A 22,460-nucleotide genomic window follows, 5' to 3' on the forward strand; every position below is an offset into this window, starting at 1 on the left:
TCCGTCTTTTATAGTGGTCGTTTTGAACGTACGGAATTTTTCGGTGACTCCCTAAGCAAAAAAAATATTCCGAACATGTTCATTTTTTTCCAGCAATGTCATACATCTGGGGCTATTTTTAATGGCACAAGGGATGAATCTCCTATTAAAAAGAAGACGCTCGATCATGCCATAATTATTTGAAAGCCAATAAATCGAGCCGCTCCAATGTGGTTCCAAGCCATGAGTTTGTTTTCCCGCACGGCCCTTCGTAGCCAGTATTTATATTGTGGTGTTCGTTTTTCTATTTGTGCTGTTCGCGCAAAGCTGCAACTGCCGTCTTGAATTAATCTCTCTAGAGCGGATATCCATTCAGCTGGAAGTGATGCTTCACGGGCACAGAAATCGCTTTTCGATCAGCTTGAATGCAGTCAAAGCCGCGACTTGCGACAACTGTTAAGTGTACGGAGCTGCGCCGTTGCGAGCTCGAAAACTTCTAGCGCTCATCCCAGCGCGCCACTTAAAGGGCAGTTTCTACAGGAACCGCAATATATTTAAACAGTAAATTAAAGGATAGCGTTTTTTTTTGTTTTTTTTTTTCGATTTTGCCTGTCTTTTTTTTTTTTATGCTAAACTTCCATTATAAATATACGTACTTTCCGTCATACTTTCGTAGTGTTGTCTTTTCCCCAGAGCGCAATCGCTCTCGGGGACCGAGTCACATTGGCCACTGTACGATAGGAGCTTACCGTTCAGACCAGCGTTCCAACATGACTATCCACACGTCGATCGACTGCACCTAATCCCTCAAGTGGTTTTAAACTCTTTAATGTAAAGCGGAATGTCATCCTGCGACACCCCGGCCCCTCCGATAACGGCCCGACCAGCGGCATCAATGCCCGACAGTTTACGTCATCTCATCTTGTTGTTACAGCACTGATACGCGAACACACGGCCACATCGGCGATAATTCCAGTCTTCTGTTCACAACCCACAACACTGCCATCACAATGTCGCTGACACGAAGAAATACAGAACCACGTTGACGATGTTGCTGACACGCAGAAGAATCACGTTGAACGCCGGTTGGCACTCGGCACGGGACGACGGAACCGAACTCAGCGCGGAAGGCACCCAGGCAGTCGGCAGGAAAACCTGCCTTCCTTGGACGCAGTTCCCGCGATTTCCATAACGTCGAAAACGTAGACACAGTTCCTCGTGGTTTCGCTGCTGTAGCAGGCTGTAGTTCCGCATGTGTCCCGCAAATTGGAGACGGCCGTCTTACCCAGTGTATAGACCAGTGTCCGCGCCAATTCCAGGGCGCCGCCATGTTTATCTACGCTCGCGCCACCACGCGGAGAGAACTGGCAGGCAGGAGGGGGGGGGCTGCGTTGGCGGCGTTGCCATGTTGCTTTGGGGAGGTGGATGCGGCAGGCTGCCCGAATGCACCGGCACATCGTGAACGATGTCTTCACCAGAAGCCTCCGGGACCCGTTCTTCAACAGATAAAATGTCGTGAACATTCGAGAACCCATCTCGATCAAGAAAACAAGAGAAAACCTTTCTTGTCTTAAATGTTCTCGGTGTCTGCTGACCCTTGACATCCGCGTTGCAGTCCGGGTTCATTGCGTAGTAAATATTTCGCTACCGCTTTCTTGTAGCTTTCAAATGCTTGATTGTTGGCTTCTTGCATACGACATTACATTCGCGGCACGTTTGAGACCGATTTTCGCGATCTGCTTGCCTTTCTGCGGCAGCGCGGCTCTGCCGAGCCGAAATAAGTGGGAGGCGTTCACTTGATCGAACGCCGTTTTAGCGAATGAAAACGAGACCACGACGTTTCATCGAATGACTAGCGAATGGGTCTAGTTACATAGACAGCTCGGATTAGCTTTCTTTTGTAATGTGGCGCCTTGTCTGCCGCTGCGAAGCGGCGTAAACGAGGGCTCCGAGTATGTTAGCACGCCTCCCCACACCCACACACACACAAACACACACTGCGAGCGTCTGGGTTCGAAACTATTAATTGCCAGTTCTAAAGGATGGTACTTACTTGAAGTGGGAGCTGGAATTCTACGAGGTACCAGGAGACACTTACTATCGGGCAACGAAGCACGGTGCCTGTGGGGGCGGAGTCTAGGAACGCTACTGATTAATATTGTGACAGGCGATCAGTTATGATAGCAGACGAAACTTCGACCCGTTTGTTCAGAAGTTCGCGGTGATATTTTATTAGCCCTCGTTACAGCACACCAAGGATCCTAGGCAGTGAAATTCACATCACGCAGGCTCGTCCGTCGTAGTCAAATGAGCGCAGTCGACGATGAGGTGTAATGAGCTACTAAGCTTCACAAGGAAAATGCGCGTGAGAAAGAGTTTTGAGGAAGTTCAAAACACCGATCCAGCAGACGCACGAAGGTACGTTTACTCCGGACTTCATGAACCCGACGGCGCAAGATCAAAGAGCACCGCCGCCATCGCCACCCGGTTTTCTCTGCACTTTGCGCGACAACGGCACTGCAACGGAGGGCACTCACCTCGGCGTTAACAATCTGCGAAATAGATTAATTTCCCACTCTTGAAGCCATTCCAAATGATAAATGAAAATATCTCAGCGTTGTAGAACATCTGACGACACAACTGTGCCGAGCGCCTGCTCGGCGTCGTTGTTGCTCGTGCAGGCCTGCTTATTTGTAGTTGAGACGATGATTCCACATCTTTCGTGCCACTCGTGGTGCCTGCGATAACTTCGAAGGGCAGGGGAATCTTCTCACGAGGACGTTGAAGACACTCAACACCGGAGCCACCAAAGCAATCGCACAAACCGTCGCCATGTTTGCTTCTTCGTCACTCGCGGCGCGATCAACTCGTCGCGAGATGTTTTCTGGCTCGGCTAGATGGAAACCAACAGCGGCAAAGTGGCGTATGGACACACGGCTCTCACATTACGGGCACTATACTCACATACCGCGGTAAACAGGACCGATGCCGGCGAAACGGCAGTCGGCACACCAGCGAAGAAGCCTTCAACGGGAAGCGGCGGTACAGGCCGACGCAGCCCCCCCTCCCCGTGAGCGTCTGGGTTCGAGATTATTGTTCGCTTTTGCTCCTTGCGGTCGAGGCTAAAAAGAGCACTTCCGGACAAAGGTCTATGTAGCGCTGCTGGCACTGCTCCGGAACTTCGCTGTTTCTAGCGGCTTCGTTAGCTCGTTTGATAAAATTAGTGGTAAAAACGTCAATGCAACCGAAATGTTCTGCACGTTTGGACTAGAAGACGGAATTACAGGCGGCCTTCGCTGCCGCTGAAGCTCAATCAACTCAACATTAATTTATTAAACAACGTGCGCGATGTGCTCGAAAAACGAAACCGAAAGAAGATGGGTCGGGAGGCCGAAAGCTTTCTCCGGTCTGCCTGGAGGAGGAAAACGTCTCGGAGAATAATAAGGACTTTAATTTTCCTTTCATCGGTCTGGGTTTGTTTATATGTGTTTTGGTAAACAAAAAGAACAAAAAAAAAAAACTTTACAAAAAAAAAAAACAAAAAAAAAAAAACACTTTTTCGGGGATCGAACCGTTGACCACTTGGTCAGTAGCGCGATGTTCTACCCCTGCGCCAACTGAACAAGGAGGAACTCGCCCTCCTCCTTTCATCTGAACTGCCGTTCCTCCCTCCTCTGGGCAACTTGTCCGCAACAAGGAGGAACAGTCGCTTTTGCTACCTTTCTCCTCCCTTTTTTCTTAGAGTGTACATCCACGCGCGGGGACGTAGCCAAGTCGGGAGGAGATAAGGCTCCGTCCACGCAAATGGTCACGTGACTTATAATATAAGGAGATAATTTGCTTTTATGTACATATTATACCTTCTTATAAGTAGATATAGGATATAAAAATAAAGAGGTTATATTTCATTGTTGTTTCAAGGTTAATATGTCACGTACCTTACAAATTTTTAGACAATTCATCAATGGTTTACTGTTTTTTTAACTTCTAAAACTAATAGCAAATATGATGCATCTTTTTCTACCTTCTGGTGTGTCCTCTTTTCTGCCCCAGTCTCAGGTTTACAATCATGTTCAATATATATCTTTATGTTGTCCAGGAGTCACACACACGTGTGGGCGGCGTGCGTGCCATCCGTGCGTGCGGGCGTTGCGGGTGCGGCCTCCGGGGTCTTCGCCCATGTGCGCATCGCTGCTGACTCTGAGGCGAGGCGGAGAGGCTTCGTCGTGTGTGTGGTTGGCTTGGTTCGAAGCCTTTTAATGTGAGCTTATGTGTATCGAAGGGGACAAGTACGTGCCCACCGCTTCGTACGTTCTTGACTTGCGCGCACGCTTGCAATCACGCAAAGATTGTGAGAAAAGGGAAAACATGCACTAGTCCCATTAATAACAAACATACTTAGAGCATTCAATCGAGAAAACTGGGTAAAAGATTCCAGAAACAGTTTATTCCATGACAAATAAGACAGTAGCCGATGCGCAGGTGCCACTCGTCCACAAGATCACCGATGAACACGAAGCCCTGCTTGCGGCAGAACTCCTGCAGGAGCCAGTTCACGTCTCTGTGCCGATCATTCAATGCCTGGATCTCGGCACTCTGACTACGCTGACACTCCATCGAAGAGAACCTGTTCCCCCGCCTAGGAAGGATCGACGGAAGAAAAGGCGATCTGCATCGACGATTGCGTCCCAAGATCCGAGCGGCCAGCCGACGATACTTGTCAACGTATGCGCTGGCACAAACGCTGGTGTTGTTTGTGCCAAAATCGAGCAGGGCGTCAGACACCTTGGAAAACAAAGCCTCGATCCTAATGCCACACTAAACGCCCGCACTTCGACAGCCTCCTGATTATTCGATGGGAAATACTAGGACAAGTATTTCACCGTTGAACCCCCGGCAACCAAAACTTGAGGCAGATCAGAAGCGCGACCGTGCTAATACTCAAACGGCCAAACTCCTTGTCCGATAAAACAGAAAGAAAATAAAAACGCTTCAGAGAAAGTCAAAACCGCTTGCGGAAGACCAGGCAGGCACAGTAGACAGTAGTCCGCACACAGCAGGAACGCAAGGTGCAATGGCCGCCAAGCAAATGGAAAAACAATGGGAGGCTAGACCGGAAGTTGATCGTAGTGCACCGGAAGTGACGTATTGCGTGGATGGAGCGGTTGGAGCCTTATCTCCTCCCGACGTGGCTACATCCCCGCGCGTGGATGTAGACACTCCCATTTTGCACAGCCTCTATCATGGAGATGACACAGCTTCTCTTCTATTTCCACGATAATGTCTCGTCTGGGGAGAACGCGCGGGGCCAAAGCGAAATCTAGTCCTTTTGACAGAGGGCTTACATGACCGCCCGAGAGTTGTTTAGACGACAGATTATAGACGCAAGTCGAAGTTGGTCTGGTGGAGGGCTTGGGTATAAGTTGTGATAATTTCTTGTCGTGGATGTTCGTGAGCTTAATTTTCTCCAAGTCTTCAGCTTGCTTACGGGCGCCAAAAACGTGGTGCATGTCCTCGGGTTGAAGAATCCGCTTCAGAAATTTCTCGCGGGGGAGGGGGGGGCAGACCGACCCGGGTGCAGCGCTCAGGGGGGTGTCGTGGCGGGCCACGAGAGTGGATGGGGGGGGGGGGGGGGGGGGAGCGGTGTCGCGGCGGGCCACACTAAAGTCACTGGATCTGGGAAAGTAGCGCCATTGCCTTCCCACCTGCTAGTCGGACACAAACAAATACCAACATACAGAAGACAAAACCTTTTAAGGTGATTGGCTCATCGCTGTCGGTTGCCGTGGTGATCGCCATTTTGGACCCTTTCAAACCCTCGAAGCTTTGAAAGGGTCGTTAAAACCAGTTGCACCAAGATCGCTATGGAGCACCATCGTACCGAAAGCGTTCCTCGGCCAATCTGAGCGTCTTTGGCTCTGTGCACGCAATAAACTTATCACTCAGGCTCATTTCCCCAGATCTCTTACAATTATGTTGCTCTTCTTGCGTGTTTCAAGGCAGTAAAATCATTCTTCAATGCCTCCAAGCACTGACGTTGCTTCAAAGCTTTGAAAGGGTTCAAAATGGCGATCACCATAGTAAGCAACAGCGATGAACGAATCACCTTGAGAGGTTCCGTCGTCTGTATGTTGGTATTTGTTCCTGTCCGGTGCGGTGGCCTTGGGGTCACGTGACCCCAAGGCCACCGCACGGTCCCGTGACCACCAAGGTCATCCCAAAGTCACGAGACCCCCAAAGTCACCCCACGGTCACGTGACCCCCAAGATCACGTGACTCCCCAAATCACGTGACCTCCCCCTCCCGAGGTCACGTGACCCCCAAGATCACGTGACTCCCCAAATCACGTGACCCCCCTCCCGAGGTCATGTGACCCCCCGAGGTCACGTGACCACCCCGAGGTCACGTGACCCCCTCAGGGTCACGTGAACCCCTCCCCCGAGGTCACGTGACCACCCCGAGGTCACGTGACCCCCCTCAGGGTCACGTGAACCCCTCCCCCGAGGTCACGTGACCCCCCGATGTCATCGTCACTGATGACGTCACCGTCATCTGCATCGTCATCATCACTGATGACGATGCGATGACGTCACTGATGACGTCACCGGCATCCGCATCGTCATCATCGCTGATGACGTCATCAGTGACGTCACTTACGACGTCACCGGCATCCGCATCGTCATCATCACTGATGACGTCATCGGTATCCGCATCGTCATCGTCACGTGACCCCCAAAGTCACGTGACCCCCCCCCAGTACCCTTCCCTCCTCCTCCTCAAGAGCTGCGCTCGAATTCGGCGTTACATGGTAAACGGCTTTCACTTTTTAATCACTTTCATCCCAAGAGCGACGTCACGTTTCGCGTGACCGTGATGGGGAAAACAGCTCAGAAAACGAGGCCTACGAAGAACAAACGCGACATCCTGTAATGTTTGTTTTTCTTCGTAGTCCGCGTCTTCTGAGCTACCTTCACCATCATGTCTAACGTCCAAAACCAACTGGCCCAGTTCACCAGCCTACTCCGCATGAGCGTTGTGGATTTGAAATTCCCGCGAGGTCATGTGGCTGTGACGTCATGACTCTATCGAGCAATCCCGTCACGCACCGACGCCGGCTTTTCTGCGACGCGAGCTCCTGAACGCTTTTGCGTTAAAATTCGGCCCAGAAGGTTCGGGGCGAGAATGAACAGGCACATTAGAGAACATGCAGGACGAAACAATAAAGGTTACATCCCGAGTGTTTCACATGCAGCGATTTTGGCCCTAGAGCGGCGCGATTTCTGCCGTCGCGGCGCTCTGGCCAGCACCAGCAATTCTGCGGCACGAGCGCCGCGACGGCAGAAATCGCGCCGCTCTAGGGCCAAAATCGCTGCATGTGAAACACGCTTAAGAATAAACGCGAATCTTCTAGAATTCAGTGACCGAGCGTTGCTTGGCCAGCCCCCGCGCGATTCCAATATTTCTGAGAAACCGCTTTCGGAATTTTGGCAACACTGAAGAACATTTAGCGGGAATACAGAGCCGTATATGTAGAGAGTTTGGCCATTCGTTCCATTGGCCGAAAGCGGGCTGGGCGTGTTCCAGGGCGTCTTCAGAAATTCGAATGTGACCAACCAGAAGCCGGAAATAATACCCTGGCGGTGGTCACGAGAAACAAACCTGATAACTGCATTGGAGTAACTCTCGATGGCTGAAAAAATGGTACACGTGATGTTTCAATCACGCTCATCCAAAATGATGGGGGAAGAGTGCGACTAGCGGAACGATCGACATAATCCTTACGCCAAACGCCGAGCGCCGGGAATCTGCCGTCAGAGCGGTCACACTCTGTCCGCGCAAAACAGAGTTCAGCGGCGCATTCGTTTCTTACATCTTTCTGCATGATCATCATGAAACAACACGTGCACCCTATTTTTAACCACAAAGAGTTACTACACTTCACTCTTACGCACTTATTAAAACCATATACGAACATAGACCTTCGATGGTCGATCGGCTCAGAATTGTTTCTCGCTACCACCGCTAGGGGATTCTTTTCGGCTTCTGGTTGGTCAAGAGAGCATGCCAAGCCCTCTTTCCGAGTCTGCCGCACGCCCTGGCTCTGCCCGCGCCTCCCATTGACCAAACTCTCTACATATACGGCTCTGCGGGAATAGTAAAACATCTAGCAACATTGGGTGATCGCCGCCATTACGCAGGGTTCGACCCAAGGACGTTTAAACCGTTTAAACAGACAGGACCCGGCATGACGTCAGTCTGAGTGAAGCCGGAAGAGGCGTTTAATCCCAGACTGCCTTGCGCACCCGTTCCGAGGCCGCGGGGTAGCGCCACGGCAGTTCGTCTGCTTTCTAATCTGCTCCGGCGTCTGCTTCACGAGGCTAGCTTTCGATGCGGTCGGCGTCCGCCGTGGGCGTCCACGATGCAAATGCTTTGCAGCGTGAGTGTTTATACTTAGCTCCACATTATGTGCAAGCGAAGTCAGAACTGGAAGCGCGAGCCCGTTGTTCTGTGCGCTCCTGGCTTGCATGCGCGCTCGTGCGATCTGCTCCTGCTGTTTATTAAAAAATGCGTTGCGCACCGCCAAGTCCTTTACGGTGCGTCGTCTAGAGCGTCTCAATTCTAGTCGTTTACTTTCTGCTGGGCAACCAGGCGTTCGTTTATAGTAATACCGGTTTAAAAGTCTCCCGTTAAGCGCTGTTTCAAATAACAGTGGGTGCCGCCATTACTTTCGGTGCACACAATCGCGTTGCCACGGAAATGTCATGGCAACGCGGTTGTTTGCACCGAAATTAATGGCGGCGCCCACTCACTAGGCTTCCCATTGGTCAAGAAATGCTCGTTGCGGCTCGTGGCCACGCCTACTTCCGTTACACTTCGCTCCATGCATTGGGGATAGGGACGCCACCTCCTGCCCATTATAACCTCCTTGGTTCGACCGGTCGGCGTGCAGCGTAGCCGCCGTAGCGTTTTGAGCTATGGCTTGTGCGAGTGCTTTCCCGATCACCTGTTGGTCTAATGATCTATCGATACTGCCACATATAAGTGACAGAGAGGTGGAGCAGTTCTACAGTAGCCGGTCAGGCACAACAATCCGGTGCATGGAAAGAAGCTACAACTTCTTCGTCGAAGCATACGTGGTCCCCGCATCGATAAGGGCTAACTACTCACGGAACAGGCAAGTTCTTTTTTGTTCTGTAGTGATTTTTTTAGTAACATTTCATAATTTTAATGCAGTTAATCATAGTGATCGCGCTTTTAGCTTGCCCACTCCGAACGACCCGGTACGCTGCCCCCGTCGTGAGCTTGTCGTTCGGTGACAGCCGAGAACTCGCTCGTTTCGTTTTTCGTACCCTTCCAATAAACTTACGACCGCGTACCAGTAACTGCAAAAGGTGCCTCACGAGTCACAACCTTGAGTGTTCAAGAAATCGCAATCGCAAATCGTACAGAACAGCAGAAAAGGTTGTACGGGTGGGTGGAGCAGCATTTTAAATTCCTTCCTCGGTCACCTTTTAAAGACTAAGAAATTAAGCGGTTTATAGCATTGCTCACAAAGCTACAGAGTAGACTTTCCAGAACCACTGATGTATTGGGTTTATTTCATGGCGTTTTTGAACGTACCACGTTTGTTTGAACCCACCCGAAATGCGACATTGCAAAAAAAAAAAAAAAAAAATGTGTGCTGGAACTGATCTTTATTTGCACAGAAAATATGCATAGCTGTTTGAGTGTCAAACCGGTGTATAATTTTTTTTTTATCCCATTCAGTGCAGGAGGTTTCTTCATCAAGGGTTCCTGCTACCGAAGCAAGAAGACCCAAGAACAACATACAATGTGTTCAGGAATAAAAACCGTTGAACAGAATGACAATTGTTGAACATGCTCTAAACACCACATCTTTGGCTGCATTCTCACAAATTTCCAAACTGATTAGTAGCGTAACGTCCCTAAACGTCTAGCGGTACGGCCTTGGCACTCTGTTCAGGCCACCACCCCAAAAGTTCCCACGATCGCAAGGCGGGTTCGAGTGATCTTCAGATTCGGTGTACACTGCATTTAGTCCACCCGACGTCTGTTTTCTGGAAAACTCTTTACCGGCGTGAGTAAAGGAAACGAACTTGCGGAAGAAGTAATCATGCATCTACACGCCGAACAAGTACCTAAAATGGCCTCGGTTGCAGTGAAGAAGCACTGAAGGAGGGAGCCGCTCGCGCATGCGAGCCGCGCACTGAACCGTGGCCGTACCTCTCTAGTTAAAGGGACACTGACACATCAAAATCATATTTTTTTTTATTATCCGAAACGATTGAAAACGATGCCGGGACATTACCCTCAAAATTTGAGATTTGGGAATTCAGTATTCGTGAAGTAAAAAAACAATTTCCAAATGCCGAATTCGAAGTTCCCGCGCGATCGGCGCCGGTGCCTTGACGTCAAAAATTACGGAGACCTGAGAGTCCACTTCCTTTCACCACTCCGTGCTGTTGCCATGGCGACCCAAAGCGAGGAGGAAAGGAGCCAGCGCAGGCGTTGCGGCGGACCGGTTTTGAGCGGTGTCGCCTGTTTTCCGTTGGAGGATACAAATCCAGGAGACGGCACCACAACGAACTCCCGATTTTTGGTATTTCAAAAGGCCGAGGCTACATCCACGCGCGGGGACGTAGCCAAGTCGGGAGGAGATAAGGCTCCATCCACGCAAAAGGTCACGTGGCTTATTATATAAGAAAATAATTTGTTTTTATGTACATATTATGCTTTCTTATAAGTAAATATAGGATTTAAAAATAAAGAGGTTACATTTCATTGTTGTTTTAAAGTTAATATGTCACGTGACCTTAAAATTTTTTAGAGAATTCATCAATTGTTTACTGTTTTCTAAGACTAATAGCAAATATCATGCATCACAAAAATAGTACCAATATATATCTTTATAGTTATGTTATCCAGGAGTCACACACACGTGTGGTCGGCGTGCGTGCCATCTATGCGTGCGGGCGGTGCGGGTCCGGCCTCCGGGGCCTTCGCCCATGTGTGCATCGCTGCTGAGGCGAGGCGGAGAGGCTTCGTCGTGTGTGTGGTTGGCTTTGATCGAAGCGTTTTAATGTGAGCTTATGGGTATCGAAGGGGACAAGTACGTGCCCACCGCTCCGTACGTTCTTGACTTGCGCGCACGCCCGCAATCACACAAATGTTGTGAGGAAAGTCCCATTAATAACAAACATACTGAGAGCATTCAATCGAGAAAACTGAGTAAAAGATTCCAGAAACAGTTTATTCCATGACAAATAAAACAGTAGACAATGCACAGATGCCACTCGTCCATGAGATCACCGATGAACACGAAGCCCTTCTTGCGGCAGAAGTCCTGCAGGGGCCACTTCACGTCTCTGTGCCGATCATTCAGCGCCTGGATCTCGGCACTCTGACTACGATGACACTCCATCGAAGAGAACCTGTTCTCCCGCCTCGGAAGGACGGAAGAAAAGGCGATCTGCATCGTCGATTGCGTTCCAAGATCTGCGCGGCCAGCCGACGATACTTGTCAACGTACACACTGGCAAAAACGCTGGTGTTGTTTGTGCCAAAATCGAGCAGGGCGTCAGACACGTTGGAAAAAAAAGCCTCGATCCTAATGCCACTAAACGCCCGCACTTCGACAGCCACCCGGTTATTCGATGGGAAATACTAGGACAAGTATTTCACCGTCGAATCCCCGGCAACCAAAACGTGAGGCACATCAGGAGCGCGACCGTGCTAATACTCAAACGGCCAAACGCCTTGCCCGAGAAAACAGAAAAAAATAATAAAAAAAAACGCTTCAGAGAAAGTCAGACCCGCTTGCGGAAGACCAGGCAAGCACAGTAGACAGTAGTCCGCGCACGGCAGGAACGCAAGGTGCAATGGCCGCCGAGCAGATGGAAAAACCCGAAAAACCGGGAAAAACAATGGGAGGCTAGACCGGAAGTTGATCGTAGTGCGCCGGAAGTGACGTAGCGTGGATGGAGCCTTATCTCCTCCCGACGTGGCTACATCCCCGCGCGTGGATGTAGACACTCCCAAAAGGAAAAGCCTGACGAGCATTTCTGACGTCGGTAAAAACAAACAGGAAACAAGCGAAACATGCATATTTGCTAAAACATTGTTTGCTAAAATGTCAACTGCTGAGATGACCAATAATCGCTGAAACGTCATTCGCTATATTGTCGATTCGTTAAAATGACCTCTTTTTGCAAAAGTGTCATTCGTTCATGTGACGCGGATTCGTTGCGAGCACCGTCGCATCATTCAGGGTTGCCTATGTCGATTGCTAGTGCCTGAAGCCGAGGTTTCTTTAGTGTTCTGCTATTACTTTTGACTTGCGCGACTACCGTAAAAGACCGGGCAAGCGCCCATTCAAAATTTAGAGATAAACGCGAAAAACTGGGGGATAGGCCCTTGTCCGGTCATCAATTTTACATATAAATGTGCAGTGCATATTTTTTCACATCTTAAAATTTTGGATATGGGCGCTTAATGTGGAATGGGCGGATGTGCGGTATTCTACGGTACGTACGGTGTGAACAGTGAATAGCATGTCTTAGCTGGTCTTAGCAAAACGCAGTGGTTGCCATAGCAACTGCCGTCGTAAGTAGTCGTAAGAGGTTTCAAGAAGTTTTAAGTTTTAACTCACTCGGTCGAAGTCGGTTGCAAGTGTGTAACGGGCCCTTTAAACACTTCAGAATTCTCCGTCACTCGGAAAGGCAAAACCTTTCCGGGCGGCTTCTTCTCTCGGAAAGGTTTCTCCGGGAGGAGAAAGGGCAGTAAGCAGCTGAAGCCCGTTCCAGAAACGACACAAGCCGCGGTGCAAGGGGCCTGGCGTTTCAGCCGTTAGAAATTCTGCTTGTATCCATACTTCAGGACGGTGTTCTCTGTTTGAGTCACTGAATCACTCGCATGCCATTAGAAACGGAAGATAGTTTTCTTGCAATTCTAAACGTTGAGCACGAATAAAGTAGACACAGCCACTCCTGCAAGTATTGATGTTCGAACCGAGGAAAGTTTATTGCAAATAAATACAAAAAATGCCAACAAACACGCAAACGCTGCACCGCAACAAACCTACACTCTTGAAGTGTTGTCGTCCTTTGGAGTTTGTTCATCGAAACACAGGAGCAATATGTCTTGTCATTCGTGTTAGTTAGATTTAAAGGGCGAAAATGCAGCTACCTCGTCCGCTGCTGATAGTGTCACAGGATTGACCAATTTCAGGAGAGCACTCACTGCCAACGCAACAAGGGTAACGACCGCATTGCAAGCTCAGAAACACAAAAACAGAGGTTCGGCTGTCGGGACCCTAAAGACTTCTCGGGGTTCTAGAGCCGAGCACAGGGATGGGAACAATAAGACTGAAAATGAGCGCGTTCCCGCGGAGATCTGTAGTGCCCCGTTAACCGGCGCCCATCAGCTCGTCCTCGTACTGCTTCCTGAAGCAGTCGCCCACGGGGAAGAAGTCCCAGCAGCGCTTCTGGTACAGCTCCCACACGAACGTCTCCTGCAAGGGGAGGGTGGCCTCAGTCTCGGCCCAAGCGTTCGCCCACAGGGCTCCGAGCTGAGCCCGTCATACCGTAGAACACAATTGACTAGCGCTCAATCCCTACTAGCCTCACACAGCAGCAACCCTAGGGCCTTCATGTGCGCTTTGCTTAGGGTGGAGACATCAGGCCATTTTGTCGCACACGTTTATTTTTCTTTTTTGTTCAGAAGCGCACGAAAGAGCGTGTCCCTGCATGCGTTTGTGGCGCTGACTGTGTCATGGCGACATTTGGTTTTCGTCGATTTCTTCGTATTTTACCCGTGAGTTCGTGCTGTCGGCTTCGGGTACTACAAAGGGTGGTATCGCCCTAAACAGAAGGACATTAAGGTACCCTAACCCACCCACAAATCGTGTACAAGTGAAGCTCTTCTGCACGATGTAGTCATCTTCGTCGCGCATAACACTGCTTATCTTATTAGTTATTGTCGTTCATTTGTTTATATTCTTGTTTTTGCTTTTGTGCTTGCAGGCGTTCCGGCACGCCTTCATTAACAGGTGTGCTGGAATACATGGAAGATTATTATAACCACCTAAACACAGGAACATATAAAAGGGCAAACACAGAGTGCAAAAGCAAGGACAAAGTAGAAGTTCACACGGGGACAAGTGCTGACTCTCTACTGAACTTTAATAAAAAACAAAATCAGCAACACCGAGCGCATCACGGGGTGGTCAATCAACGCCTATCTAGGCAATCTCTTTGCTGTATAAATGCAGTAACGTCTGGCTGACGCATTTCGTACACTGCATAGGCCTCAAAAACTTCCTATAGTCATTTGGTCATTTGGTCGTCATTTGGCCAACTTCTTACTGTATAAACCAACTACACCACATCGCCACCCTAATACTGATACGCAGATGCACTGGTCTTTTGAGTTTGGTTTCATTATCTGTTTTTTTTTTCCGCAAATATAAAACCCTGCAGCTTTACTGGGCGATGTTTGAACACCATTTCCAAATGCTTTGTGCGAAAAGAAAAACGAATGATGATTGGCGATTATCGATTCTGAAATAATCATTTGGTTCCTGCCTAGCATTTAACCCTGGCTCAGTCGTAAGAGTGTGACTAATGGCGTCACAACCGCTTGCGACTATAGCTATATGAGGAGATGGTTTCCATGGCAACCAGGGTAGTGTGACGCAGTTCGTCACATCGCAAATGGTTGCGTTACAAAGGTATCGTGAACAGCCGATTGTCCGTAAATTTGGTCATGAACTAAATTTCACGCAGTCTCAAACATTTATTAGGCCATCGTATCGAACATAGAAAATAGTGCGAACTTGGAAACAGCGCAAAAAAGACAAAGGACAAGAACGAGAAGTGAACGAACACAACGCTGACTGGCAACTGAAGTTTATTCCTGCGAGGAACAGAAAGGAAAACATAAAAGATGCAAGATGAATAAAGCATAATCCACCCCTTTCAGGCATTTGAGGACTCTGTTTTCTTGCAAAAGAGCGGAGTTTGCATCGGATCCAGTGTTGCCCCGGTTCTTTGCGACATTTTTTTGGCCAAGTGTGATAGAGCTATTGCTGAGAAGAAAGACGAGCGCATTTTAAAGACTTTAAGGTATGTGGATGATTATCTTATTGTTTTAATTTCTAGTCAAGGTTTGGGTGATAATAGGGAGGTGGTCACGAAGATGACCGACCAGTTTTCGGGATGTTCCCCGCGCGTGAGGTTCAAGCCCGAGACCCCTTCTGAGGGTGCCATTCAATTTTTTGACCTGTCTCTTAAGATTCAGGCCTCTCATATTTGCTGGTCGTATGAACCACGGTCAAAGAACGGGATATTGAGGTATGATTCCGCCCATTCAAAACTTATAAAAAGGGATATTGCTGTGTCATGTCTACGATCCTCTTTGGTGAAATCTTGTCACCATAGCTGTGAGAAAAGATTTTTGTCTCAGGCCAGCAGGTTGCATTCTGCTGGCTTCCCGTTGGCTGTGGTTGTGGGTGTTGCAAAATCACTTCTTAAAGTGTTTAGAGGTCTTTTGAGTTTGAGGGAAAGGAGTAGGATGCCTTCCAGGCTGGTTGTTCTGCCGTACTTACACACATTTTTATATAGGACCAAGCAGGTGGCTGAAAAGTTTGACGTGCTTGTTGTGTTCTCAGCTCCTTCACTTTGCGCCGCAGTTAACCGTGTTGGGTCATCTGGGCCTTGGTGTGTGGTAAGCCACGGAACTCGGTATGTTACGTGCGCGACGGGTGTCGTGTATCTGATCCCTTTGTCGTGTGGCAGGGTATAAATAGGTCAGACGGGGAGGTGTGTCAATGTTAGGGCCAGGGAGCATTCCCTTTCCCTTCGGTCTTCATCATCGGGACGCCTTGCAGTTCACTGCGATAGGTGTTCGTGTTCTCCGGTTTTCACGGAGATTAAGATTCTGGCTCGTCACTGCAACAAAGCGACTAGAGAAATTGATGAGGCGTTTTTTATTTCTACCTACGGAGCGGACGCGTGTGTCCGCTCCGTGGCTTGGGTGGACGACGAAGTGACTTTCATTAAGAAATTCGGCAGATTTGTTTAAGTGCTGGGGCGTGCCTCAAGGGGGTGGGTTATGTTTAATCTATCTTGCATCTTTTATGTTTTCCTTTCTGTTCCTCGCAGGAATAAACTTCAGTTGCAGTCAGGGTTGTGTCCGTTCACTTCTCGTTCTTGTCCCTTGTCTTTTGTGCGCTATTTCAAAGTTTGCATTATGAACCAACTAGCCCAACTTCATGCCTTGTCATATAAAATAGTTTTCTCTCAAAGACATTAAAATGCAAAAACAACAACAACAACAGCAAAAACAACAACAACAACAGCAAAAACAACAACAACAACAAAAAACGTGTGTTTTTAAAATGTCACAACTGCTGCATGGGAATGCAAGGAGGTCGTCTAAGAGAAATACAAATACGATAAAAAATATCTGTTGGGGCAGCACGGTATATTTAAATGCTCGTTAAGCTATACATTGAGAGGATATTTGGAGCACTTTATATAATTTATTTCGCGTTGAAATTAGCTAGGTTTGGCTTTCAACTTTTCTGGTTCCTGACAATAAACGAATGCAAAGGCAGGAAATTTTGGAGTGACAAATAGCAGTGACGCCCAAACACGCCCCAGAAGCCTAAGTGTGTGAGGAAAAAAGTAGCCATAGTCACCGACAGAGTGAGAAGGGCCTTTCGAACACCCGGCCTCCAGCACGCGCTTCACGTCCCCTCGGCGTGCTTTGTCAACGCCTGGTGTGCTCGAGGTGCGCGAGACACTCCAGGTAAAAATGCTTCCAGTCCAAGCTGTGTTATGGAACCGGAAATGGACTACGGCTGTAGCTAGAAATCTATTTTACCTGCCGAATTCCAGGCTGTTTCCACCCGGAAAGGGACAAATTTCTTGCTGGAAATTAGATTTTTTCGCATCTAGCTGGGAAACTTCCAGGTGGATCACGTATGTACTACCAAGCTGGAACAATTGGCGCTCCAGCTGGGATTTCTGATTTACAGCATGTGCAGCATCCATTTCCAGCTGTAAACAGGATTTCCAGCTGCTGCTTTAAAATTTAGCCGAAAATGCGGCTGCAAATCTTCATTTCCATCTGGAAGCTGCAGCTTATTTTCATGTGCCGATGCGTTGCCGAAGGTAGGAAGCTCGCGCTGGAGGCCGGACCGCTGAAACTCTTCCCTGCCCTTCTCTCCTTTTCAGTGACCATAGGGAACTCAAAGAAGATAATAGGCTTACTTGACCGGTGTACTCCGTGTCAGGTTTGTTGATCAGATGCATCAAGAAAAACCTGCAGAAAGATGTTCACTTGAAACATACTTCGAACAACTATGATAAAATCCCAAAATTGAAACTGGTTTTCTTTGTCCAAGTTTTGGCCAGTATAGTGAAGCCGAACTGAATGATACGGTTTCATTATGCTGAAAGAAGCAAAGCAAATAAGAAAGCACGAAAGATGCCTGCTACTAGACATTTTGTTGCCAAGGGAAAATTGAAATCGCAGTAGTATTTTGCAACAAGAAACTCTTGGATAACACAAGCAAATCAAACCCACCATAACCTAACGCATGAAATTGGTACGGAAAAATGAAGAAACTTTTAAGTCGAAGGAAAAGACATCATAGTAAAACGTCTGAAACGCAGCTACATTAATTTTTGTTTTTTGTTTTGATCAATGATTTTTTTTTAATTTTTTTTGTGTTTATGTGTGTGTGTGTGTTTGTGCGTGTATGCGCGTGTGTGCTTGAATCTGTAGTCTAGAGGCCACTTAAGGCCTCGGCGACAGGTTGATTTTGGATAGTAGTTAATTTTCAAATTACTTCGTGTTTAATTATTTTATAGTCAATTTGGTTTTTCCCTTTAGTGTACAAGGTCTGTCTTGGTGCCAGATGTAATAGTTTATAGATCACCTAGGGGTTCTCTGGCCAGTGTGTTGCTATGTTGTCCTCTCTCCCCCATAACGTTTCTTAGAGAATTTTGTTATTCGTTGTGAAAGGAAGTATCTAAAGTTCATTGCCATTATAAGAAGGGGTCGTACAATTTAGACGAATGTGTCCACCGGTATCAAGGTCATTATGGTAAGAGGTCATTCGTTTGTTTTGTTCAGAAAAAGTGAATCCGTGAAGAGGTAGGTGACATCAGCATTAGGTGATATGACGAGCGAGAAAAATCAATTATCTTAGTTTCGGTTGGGATGTTCTTCTGCTGTCTTTTCATTCGACTTGCAGGTTTATTAATTTGTTTCACATCACAGTCTCACGTGTTCCATTATGATTATCACCAGCTCGTCTGCAATTCACTGTTTTTGCATGAACCAAGCCTGTTTATCAGTTCCTTCAGAAGGCTTCTGATAAGAGTTAGAATGCCTGATAAAGAGAACCAGCTTGGAGGGTCCTCTTTACCAGGGGTTCTAATCATTATCTGAAGTCTTCCGAAGAAACTGCTAAACGGGTTTAATTTGTTTGTCTTTTATGCTAGAGAGTTTTTGTACAATATATAAAGAGGTAAGGAATATGTATTTCCATTTCTATAAGGGATTTAATGTTAGTTAACATTGAACGAAACCAGAAATACCACATGAACCACAAACATAAAAATAATGGCTTTGTGATTACTCTGAGCTGGGAGGACATGTACGAAAGGATTCATTAAACCCACATGAAATGGGTTATTGAGCTCAAAAATAAAAATGATTACATTCAGGCTACACCCATTGTTAGTACACTGCACTTTACACACTGCACATGTCAGTGTGTAAAGATCTCAGTGCAACCATATTTCTGCTTTCATAGAATGACTCCTTGTCAGTATGAAGAAAAGCTCTAGAAGTATCAAGTTAACCAGAGTCACATCGTTGTGTTGAGATTCTACAGTGTCAATTACACTTTGTGACTTAGGCATCTGATGAAGACTGAACGTAGAATCGCACATGGGATGGGCTTACATGTAGTTGGCCAGATTGTGCTCCTTTTGTACATGGGTGTCGAAGCCGTGCGGGACTCTGTCAAAGTAGTCTTTGCCGATTCCACAGATGAAGCAGTTTGACTGTGGAAAAAGAACAAAGGAGTGCAGCATTACTTCAGTTCTGTCTTATACCCCTGTTACACGGCACACTTAACCGCGGTTAACTCAGCTTTAACTGCGGTTACGTGGCAGCATAGATGCCGCACTATGCCCTCGGACAGCTATTTCAAAAGAAGTGAAGAGAGCGCGTGCACTGCTTTGATGGGTGCTCAAGATGCTCAAGCGCACGTTCGCCCATAGCTTCGACTGCATAGCCGCAGAATGTTGTCGGCAAGTATTGTGCGCTAACTGTGGCTTAGCTTAAGTGCAGTTAAGTCTGCCCGTGTAACAAGGGTATTAGTCTGTAATTCACAGAACGGGCAGAAGGGAACATAAAACCAAATGCCAGTTGCTCAGACGTTTTTATTCGTGAGCTATTATCAGTGGTTCGTAAAAATGCAGCCCCTTTTTTTCTCCTAACGCCAGGAGATTAAGCTTTATGCTAGCTCATTGATCCATTGACTGATTAGGGTCTATTGACATTATATAGTAACATCAATATGCTACAAACGTTTTTAAAATGTTTTTGAAGATTAATAAATTGAACTAGACATGTCTTCGAAGATTAGACAGATGAGAAAATCATCATGGGAGCATATTTTCCTATGGTCATATTCGCATGGTACAAGTAATTTTTTTATTTGTTCGAACAAGCGAAAAATGCGCATGTCCCACTGCATTTTCAAGGGTATGTGAAGGTGAGATTTCTGATGGCCGAGGATTGGCCAGTGCCGCGTTTGACCATGGCGCTGGCCAATCGCGGCAATCAGAAATCTTGCCGAATTTTTCGCCGAGTGCTAGAGCCGCAAATCTTTCTCATGTATAGGGCTTTACTTTCGTAGCGCGAGATATGAATAATTGGTCATGCTTTCCTTGATATCATTGAAATTTCGGTGCGTTGGCGGTTTTTCTTTTTCGTTTTTCTCCTTTCTTGTTTTTCCCTTTTTGTGTGTGTGAAAGAGCGGGCAGAGGGAAAGGGAAGAGGGGGAGAGATAGGGGAAGGGGAGACCGGTTTTTGTGGATTGGACTCGGATATTTTCCAGGAGCATGCAGCTTTGTGGTGCCTTTGTTGCGTTCCTATTGGGCTCGCGTGCGCGACGGGTAATAATTCCCAGACAAGCAGGAACGTTACTAAAACATTTACTTAAAACCAAACCAATCTGACTAGACAAAGAACGTGGACGTCCGTCGGTCAGCAGGAATTGAAGGTGATGTCTCGCGCCTTCTGCCCGCTCCTTCGATCCTCGTGCATCCACCGAGCTCGGGTCCCTCCTTTTCTCGTCTTCAACCTGTCGATCCCCGAGGCCTGCAGGAGCTTCGGCGAATGTTGTTTTGGCAAAAGGCACGTGCTGCCACAGACTCCCCCTCCAGTGAGGAGGCGAACGTATGACCATTACGCGATTTGCTGATGGAATCTTGTGGGAGATGAACAGCGACGGTTAGCCGCCTGTGTTTTAACATCCGCGACGCCTAGACGCGCTGGGAAGTACACATGTCGTCCAGAACGTGTTCGTGTATGTGATTGTTTTGCATTCGAGGAGTCGTGGTGCAATCGGTCGGGAGGAGATGGAAGGTGTAGTTGGTCTGGTGGGATTGGCATTGTTGCAGACGGTGTTTCTGGTTGGGGTGTGACGTTTGGAAGTGTAGTTGGTGAATCACTGTCCATATGAGCTGGTTTCACACGATCCAAACTAACAACCTCCTGCCGTCCTCGGATGTCCAATGTCATTGTTCTTAACCCTCGCCGCACTACCTTGTACGGGCCGTCGTAGGGTGGTTGGAGAGGCTTTCGTGCGGCGTCATGCCGCAAGAAAACATGGGTTCCAGTTTCCAGTTCGTCGCTGATGAAAGTGGACTGGCCACGGCTTAAGCGAGGAGCTGTGACGCGAAGCTGCTTCATGGCCTCTCGGAGTTTGGTGGCGAAGCTTGCGGGATCCTGACAGGTGTCGGATGGAGTTGAAGCGAAGAATTTACCTGGGAGCCGAAGGGTGGTCCTGTGTACCAACTCAGCCACGCTGCAGCCGATGTCACCCTTGATTGACGTGCGGATGCCGAGGAGCACGAGAGGCAGCACGTCCACCCAGTCATGTCGTTGGTGAGCCTTGAGAGCAGCCTTCAACTGACGGTGAAAACGCTCCACCATACCGTTGCTTGCGGGGTGGTATACTGCCGTTCGAATCCTTCTTGACCCAAGCAGCTCCATGAGGCTGGAAAAAAGGTTGGATTCAAGCTGCCGGCCTCGGTCCGTGGTGATCGTGGACGGCGAGCCAAACCTTGAAATTCATTGCGCTACGAGCGCACGCGCAAAGGTCTCCGCGGTGACGTCGGGCATCGGAATCGCTTCAGGCCAGCGTGTAAAGCGGTCGACGCACGTCAACAGGTAGGCTTGCCCCTGTGATGGTGGCAGCGGTCCGACAATATCGATGTGAATATTGTCGAACCGTGCGTCTGAGTGGGCGAAGGTTCCCAATGGCGTTACCGTGTGACGGTGGATCTTTGCGCGCTGGCATTGTAAGCAGGTGCGGGCCCACTGACGCACATCTTTGTTGGTACTGGGCCAGATGTACTGGGATGTTATAAGGTGTTGTGTGGCTTTTATGCCAGGATGGGATAGCCCATGAAAGGCGTCGAAAATCTGCCGACGAAATTGTTTCGGAACGTACGGGCGTGGCGATCCTGTCGAAGTATCACAAATGATGTTGGTGGGACATGTGGGAAGTGGAATCTCGTCGAACACAAGCCGGCCGGGAGATGTGCGGAGCTCTCTTAGTTCTGCGTCCTCGCGCTGCGCTGCAGTCAGGTTGGCGAAGTCGATGGCGGTTGAATGTTCAACCGTGCAGGAACCTATTCGTGAAAGGGCATCCGCTACAACGTTCTCAGCACCATGGATGTGCCGGATGTCATTTGCGAGCTCAGAGATGCTGGACATCTGTCGTAGTTCTCTCTGAGAATGACTTCCTCCGTCTGGTCTCAAAGACCTTCCACCATGTGCTGGAAGTGCCGTAGTGCCAAATATACCCTAAGAAGCTCTTGAACGAACGTATTATACCGCTGTTCTGTGGGTGTCAGCTTCCGCGAGAAGAAGGAAAGCGGCTGCCAGTGTCCATTCACGTTCTGCTGAAGCACCGCACCAACAGCGATATCTGAAGCGACGGTGACAACTGAGATTGGGGCTCCTTCCTTTGGGTGAGAGAGCATGGTGTTGGTTGCAAGGAGCTGTCGGACTTGATCAAATGCCGATGTGGTGCAGGCATCCCATGCGAGTTCGGTTGCTGAGCTAGTCTTGCCCGAAAGCATGCTGTATAGAGGTGCAAGCTTGGTGGCGCAGCCCGGGAGGAAACGGCGGTAAAAGTTTACCAACCC

The 22,460-nt window shown here is 48.4% G+C and overlaps 1 protein-coding gene across 1 annotated transcript in view; it reads right to left on the reverse strand.

The window, feature by feature from the left end:
* Positions 1 to 12,993: 12,993 nt before the first annotated feature.
* Positions 12,994 to 22,460, reverse strand: part of LOC8026823 (ryanodine receptor) — a 561,398-nt gene continuing 551,931 nt past the window's right edge. Inside the window, exons 126-128 of the mRNA XM_040217827.3 lie at positions 18,979 to 19,079; positions 17,274 to 17,325; positions 12,994 to 13,510 (exon numbers count right to left, since the gene is read on the reverse strand). Of these exons, the coding sequence (XP_040073761.2) occupies positions 13,406 to 13,510; positions 17,274 to 17,325; positions 18,979 to 19,079 (258 nt within the window). The 3' untranslated portion in view covers positions 12,994 to 13,405. The remainder of the gene's footprint in view (positions 13,511 to 17,273; positions 17,326 to 18,978; positions 19,080 to 22,460) is intronic.

This window comes from Ixodes scapularis, unplaced genomic scaffold (assembly GCF_016920785.2).
Source record: "Ixodes scapularis isolate PalLabHiFi unplaced genomic scaffold, ASM1692078v2 PGA_scaffold4__175_contigs__length_147842914, whole genome shotgun sequence".
In the NCBI taxonomy this organism is placed as follows: Eukaryota; Metazoa; Arthropoda; class Arachnida; order Ixodida; family Ixodidae; genus Ixodes; species Ixodes scapularis.